Source organism: Henckelia pumila, chromosome 3 (genome assembly GCF_033568475.1).
Source record: "Henckelia pumila isolate YLH828 chromosome 3, ASM3356847v2, whole genome shotgun sequence".
Classification (NCBI taxonomy): Eukaryota; Viridiplantae; Streptophyta; class Magnoliopsida; order Lamiales; family Gesneriaceae; genus Henckelia; species Henckelia pumila.
Genome location: NC_133122.1, coordinates 136,266,613 through 136,272,592, shown reverse-complemented (window position 1 = coordinate 136,272,592; position 5,980 = coordinate 136,266,613). Strand labels below are relative to the sequence as shown.

The window sequence follows — 5,980 nt, the reverse complement described above, 5'->3', positions numbered from 1 at the left end:
AATATCCAGTCTGATTTTGCTCATTGGCGGAGCAACTCACACATCCGAAGATCCGCTTTGTACCTTTTCGGCCATTATAGATAGTGAAGCTCGTACATGTTGGAAGTCATGCATCAGATCCCCCCAATCTGCGCTAATACTATACGACCGATCTTTCTGTTTGTACACCACCCTCAACCGTTCATCAGGGGCGGCCCTTGCCCAGGGCAGACAGGGCACATGCCCAGGGCCCCACTTTTGGGCGGGGCCCCAAATATTAAAAAAAATTTATTATATATATTTAAATTATAATTATTAATTTATTATACATTGGACCCATGTAATTATTTTATATTATAAATAAAAATATAAATAAAGAAAGTCAAATCACATTATGGTAGCGTGTGAATTAATTTTGCAATTGAAATCTCCACAAACCTAACACACGCACGACGACACACTGCAACTAAGGGAGAAAATCGAAGGTATACACCCAACACGCACCCAGTATATTTTATTAAATAATTTGCTTTGATTTGATGTTAGATATTAATATTTGTTATTAATTTTATGTAGATTTTGAAAACTCGAGGATCATAGAAGTTACAAATTCGAGGATTAGAGGTATGAATTTTTCGAAATTTTATTTTGAAAATTGGGGATTTGGTGAATTTGAATTTGAATAGCTAAATTAACTAGTTATAAATTAAATTAGCATCTGGATTGTGAGTTTTGATAGTTCATTATGATTTATTTTTGGATAGTTCATATTTATGAAATACGAAAGATAATTTCATATATATATCAATTATGCTGTTGAATTTGTACTTAATGTATCAGCACTTGAAGAAATATGTTGCCTAGAAAATTCCCCTCTGAAAGTGCTAAAAGGAAAAAAAAAAAAGGAAACGGAAAAGAAGATTACTCAATCAATGAAAGGTTCGATGGATAAGTTTGTTTTGAAAGAAACGAATGTAGTGCAAGAAATTTTGATTGACAATTTCAATGATCAGAACGCCCAAGAAAATCATTCTGAAGAACAAATAGAAGATGGTTATGTTACAAACACTATGGGTATTGATGAAGACAAAAGAAATAATGAGAAACGTGAAAGAATAGATCATTCTCTGAATATATTTGATCCAAGAGTTTGGGAGAGTCTTGATACAAAAATGAAGGATTAACTCGTTGAAAAAGGCCCAATTAGAGAGGTTAATTTTGAGTACCCTTATGATGAACTTGGTAGACATTTTTCCTCGGAGTATTATAACAGAGTGCTTCCAAACAAAACAAGTCATGAGAGAAAATGGCTAGTTTATTCAAAGGAGTTAGATAAAATATTTTGTTTTTGTTGTAAGCTTTTCAAAACACTACAATCACGAAGTCAATTAGCAGAAGAGGGATCTAGAGACTGAAAGCATCTAAGCGAGAAGCTTATAGAACACGAAAAAATTCGTGAACATCTTGCTAATTTGAGATCTATGGTGGAGTTACAAGTGAGATTGAGGAAAAATGAAACAATTGACAAAGAATTGAAGGAACAGATTAAAATTGAGACACACCGTTGGAGAGGGGTTTTGACCAAAATTGTAGCAGTTGTAAAATGTTTGGCTAAAAATATTTTGTCCTTCCGTGGAAAGAATGAAAATTTGGAGGATAATTCAAAAGGTAATTTTCTGGGCCTGATTGAGTTGATTGGCGAGTTTGATCCTATAATGCAAGAACATCTTCGGCTCATTAAAGGAAAAGAAATTCATCATCATTACCTCAGTCATAAAATTCAAAATGAGTTGATAACAAATATGTCATTAAAGGTCAAAAATGTTGTCATTGAACAGATTAAGAAAGCAAAATATTAATCATTGATACTTGATTGTACTCCTGATGCAAGTCACAAGGAACAAATGACTTTAATATTACGTTGTGTTGACGTCTCATGTATTCCAGTAAAAATTGAGGAGTACTTTATAGAATTTCTGAATGTTTAAAATACCAGTGGATTGAGCATTTTCAATGAATTGTGTGCTGCATTGGACTCTTTTGGATTTGATATTGATAATATTAGAGGACAAAGTTATGATAATGGCTCCAACATGAGAGGAAGACATCAGGGTGTTCAAAAAAGATTGCTCGATATAAATCCGAGAGCCTTTTATATGCCATGTGGTAGTCATTGTCTTAATTTGGTGATTTGTGATATGACAAACTCTTGTGTTAAAGCAAAATCTTTTTTTGGAGCATGTCAATGCATGCATACAGTGTTCTCCAATTCTACAAAACGCTGGAGTATTCTACTTGATTGTTTGGATAATTTGACGCTTAAGTCATTGTGCAACACGAGGTGGAAAAGTCATATCGAAAGCGTGAAGGCCATTAAGTCACAAGTTGGGCAAATCAGAGAAGCTTTACTTAAGGTAGCAGATTTAACTGATGATGCAAGATTGTCGAGAGAAGCCAGATTGTTAGCAACACATGAACTTAGTAGCTTTGAATTTCTTTTAAGCTTGGTAATTTGGTATGATATTCTCTAGAACATAAACTCGGTTAGTAAATCCTTACAATCTGAAACTATGCATATTGATGTTGCAGTGAAACAGTTGAAAGTGCTTGTTTTTTTTTTTTTTTTTTTGAGAATTACAGGGAAGAAGGATTTGCATCTGCCATAAATTTTGCTAAAGAAATTGCTTCCAATATAGGAGTTGATCCTGTATTTCCCAAGCGACGACAAACTTCTAGAAAGAGACAATTTGATGAGATTCCTAATACTGAAAGAGAACCACAAACAGCTGAAGAACGTTTTAGGACTGATTATTTTCTTGTTGTGGTAGATATTGCTCTTTTGGAGTTAAGGAGTAGGTTTGAGCAATTGAATTCTTTCGAAGCTATGTTTGGATTCTTGATGGATGGAGGACAGTTAATGGCATTGGATGAAGACTATTTGAGAAAAATATTGTGTAAATCTTGAATCTGCTTTGAAAAATAATAATGTGTCTGATATTGATGCTAATGACCTGCTTTTAGAATTACAAATGTTGCAAGGCATGCTACCACTAGAAGCATATGACACAAATAAATCTTGGACATCCATTAAAATTTTAGAGTTTGTATTGAAAATGGAAGTTTTTCCTTTGGTCGTGGTTGCCTATCAAATTTTATTGACTATTTCTGTGACTGTAGCATCAGCTGAGAGGAGCTTTTCCAAGTTGAAATTATTGAAATCTTATTTAAGAACCACAATGAGTCAAGAGAGACTGAATGATTTAGCGACTCTCTGCATCGAGAAAGACATATTGGAGGATATATCTTACGACGACATAATTGATGACTTTGCTTCAAAAACGCAAGAAGAGTGAAAGAGTGGGTGCCCGGTGAGCCAACTTATGGCTAAGGGCTTTTATGACTCTATGTATAAACAATCTTTTGTTTAATATAATTTACATTTTTATAATGACATTTACTTTATCTTTTATCATATTATTATGTTGTGACATACTATAAGATGTTTAGATGAAGACCTTGAATATACTATAGTGTATGTAAGATGTGGTAGCACATGGGGATGACTATCATGAAACACATCTTAAAGTCACTGTATATTCCAAACAGTTCCTAGTCAATTGAGCCGTCCGTTAATAAGGATAAGGATCGCTCGAGATTGAGACTAGCATTTGCGATGCCGAGTACCACGTTTTATTAGTATGGAACATAGAGATGTTCAAAGCATGCAAATGGATATTCATATGATGAATGATTGAACTACCCTATCCGCACTTTTCAAGTGGTTATCACTTATCGAGTGGATAAAGTCCGCAGTTTTGGTTGTACACCATTAGTCCTTACTACTTGAAACATCATTGAGACTCTATATGCTAGTACTTTACTTTGACTCGTTTACCGACTCTATTGGGGTCATCAGGTGTCGGGATTGGGTACAGTTACGACATATATAGGAGTCGATGCTTTGTTGTCAAGGATTCACCACATACTTGCGAGTGTGGATATCCTATGCAATCTGAGGAGATATTAGTGTGACGAATCTCTAGCCAGAGTACATGATGTGTTTTAGGTTACATGGTTTCCTAGTAGCACATGCGATGTCACTATTTGATCTTCAAGATGTATTGCATAGTTATCGAATCTCGAACGACTCTCGATTTACCAATGATTGTTGATTCGATCGGGATATATGGATGAAGGGACCGTACTGTACGCTAACCAAAATTTATTGGTTCTTGCAGGCACTATCAGTGATACCTAGGGAATCATGGGGCGATGTTGCTAGGCGCTCTTACCATGAATCGATGGGCAAGTCGGAAATTGTTGTTCCGAGTCACAAGGAATTGTGAGCCCACGGCTAGCTGTATCCCTGAACCATTGAGAGTCACACAAGTAATGAATTTCTAATCCCCGTTGAGATAATTAAATTTAAAGAGTTAAATTTAGTGAATAAAGAAGTGGGACTTCTTATTCAAAAGTAGAGGGAGTAAGATTTCCTAAAATGACATAGTGATGGACATTTTTTGGAAACCACTGAATTCGGATTCAGAAAATTTATCTTGAATTAAAAAGATGCAGAAATGGTTTCTGTGCACATTGGTGATATTGGTTTATCAATCTGAGTCACGATGAATTTTATATTAATTTCTGAACATGCGGGCTTTGCTTGTCAGACTTGAACTTATGACTAATGGGCCCTAAGCTGTTAGCAGCCCACATTATAAATAAGTTATTGCAGTACAGAAATTAAACAACATAGGTCATAATTTTCGAAAACCCTAGAGGACTCTCTCTAGAGAATTCGGCCGCCCCCCTCCTCTACTGTGTTCGAAAATTCAGTCTGTAAATTTTTGAATTTGCAGACTGATTTAACAGATCATATCTGTTCTATCTCTTCGTAGAAACTTCTGATAGACTTTCTAGTGCAGTCTATCAGAGGGATTAAATTTCTGTTCGTGGACCTGATTGAAGAATTGTTCGTTCATCAGTTCTTGGGATATACAACAAGAGCAGTTTAATCTGTTGGTGTCCATAATCTCGCTTCGAGATTTTAAGGTAAAATTTATATTGTTTAAATTTTATATATTATCAATTTTAATTGTAGGAATTTGATACCCATATGGAATCGTTTCATATAAAAATTTAAAACTTCCGCTGCACCGGGTATCACTTTCTTTTTCGATCCAGAGAACGACTGTGTTACAACAAAGAGTGCGTTTTAAATAATATTTATTGTTGAATAAATTATTTTGATGAATTATGTAAAATATTATTTATTAGTGTAGTACTTTGATTTATGTATTTTGTTTTACTTTAATTATAATATTCAATATTTTTCATATATATTCGACTTTTCAAGTTAATGTGAAAAGGACCATATTTTAAATTTCGTCCAGGGCCTTGTTTTTTCAGGACCGTCCCTGCCGTTCACTCCATGTTGCCGAAGCTCTCATAACAAACATCTCGAAATATTGGATACAAATCTTCTCCTTCATCCACAAGAAAATATCTAACACATCCAAATGACCGACCCGTTTTATAAGCGACCATAATCTTGTCCCTTTCCAGCATGTTCTTACAACTTGGCATGAAAATAAAGCATGGGTGGTAGAGTCAGAGCTCGAGTGACAGAGCGGGTCGGCATACATCAGAGACCGGGATATGTTGTGTCAATAAATTATGTTCCGTAGGTATTATGTTCTGAACCACTCTCCAACAAAATATCCGTCCTTTCGGGTTAGTTCGGGTTAGTAGAAGATCAATCTTACAAAATTAACCCAATGTTACAAAATTAACCCGTGAAACAGTGTCACAAGAAGTTTTTTTTAATATATTAAAATAATTAATGAATTGAGTCATATATAATTATAGAATAGTCAGGAAAAGTTTTTTTTTTTTTTTTTTTAAAAGAGAACGTAATTATCATTAAACAAATAATGGTAAATTACAAAGTCTCCAACCAAAAAGGAAAAAATCCAGCTTCCGAAACAAATGGGGAAGGAGA

At 34.5% G+C, this 5,980-nt stretch overlaps 1 protein-coding gene across 1 annotated transcript; it reads left to right on the top strand.

Moving 5' to 3' along the window:
* Positions 1-1,460: 1,460 nt before the first annotated feature.
* On the top strand, positions 1,461-3,332 carry LOC140889561 (uncharacterized). The gene is made up of 4 exons (XM_073297275.1): positions 1,461-1,647; positions 2,239-2,494; positions 2,620-2,933; positions 3,019-3,332. Exons 1-4 carry the CDS (start codon positions 1,461-1,463, stop codon positions 3,330-3,332), a joined length of 1,071 nt encoding a protein of 356 aa, XP_073153376.1.
* Positions 3,333-5,980: the final 2,648 nt, after the last annotated feature.

Coding starts and splice junctions, on each gene's coding strand:
- LOC140889561 (XM_073297275.1), top strand. CDS start 1,461: ATGGTGGAGTTACAAGTGAGATTGAGGAAAAATGAAACAATTGACAAA. Junction 2,495..2,619: donor CTTTTAAGCTTGGTAATTTG/GTATGATATTCT, acceptor TGAGAATTACAG/GGAAGAAGGATTTGCATCTG. Junction 2,934..3,018: donor CTATTTGAGAAAAATATTGT/GTAAATCTTGAA, acceptor AAATGTTGCAAG/GCATGCTACCACTAGAAGCA.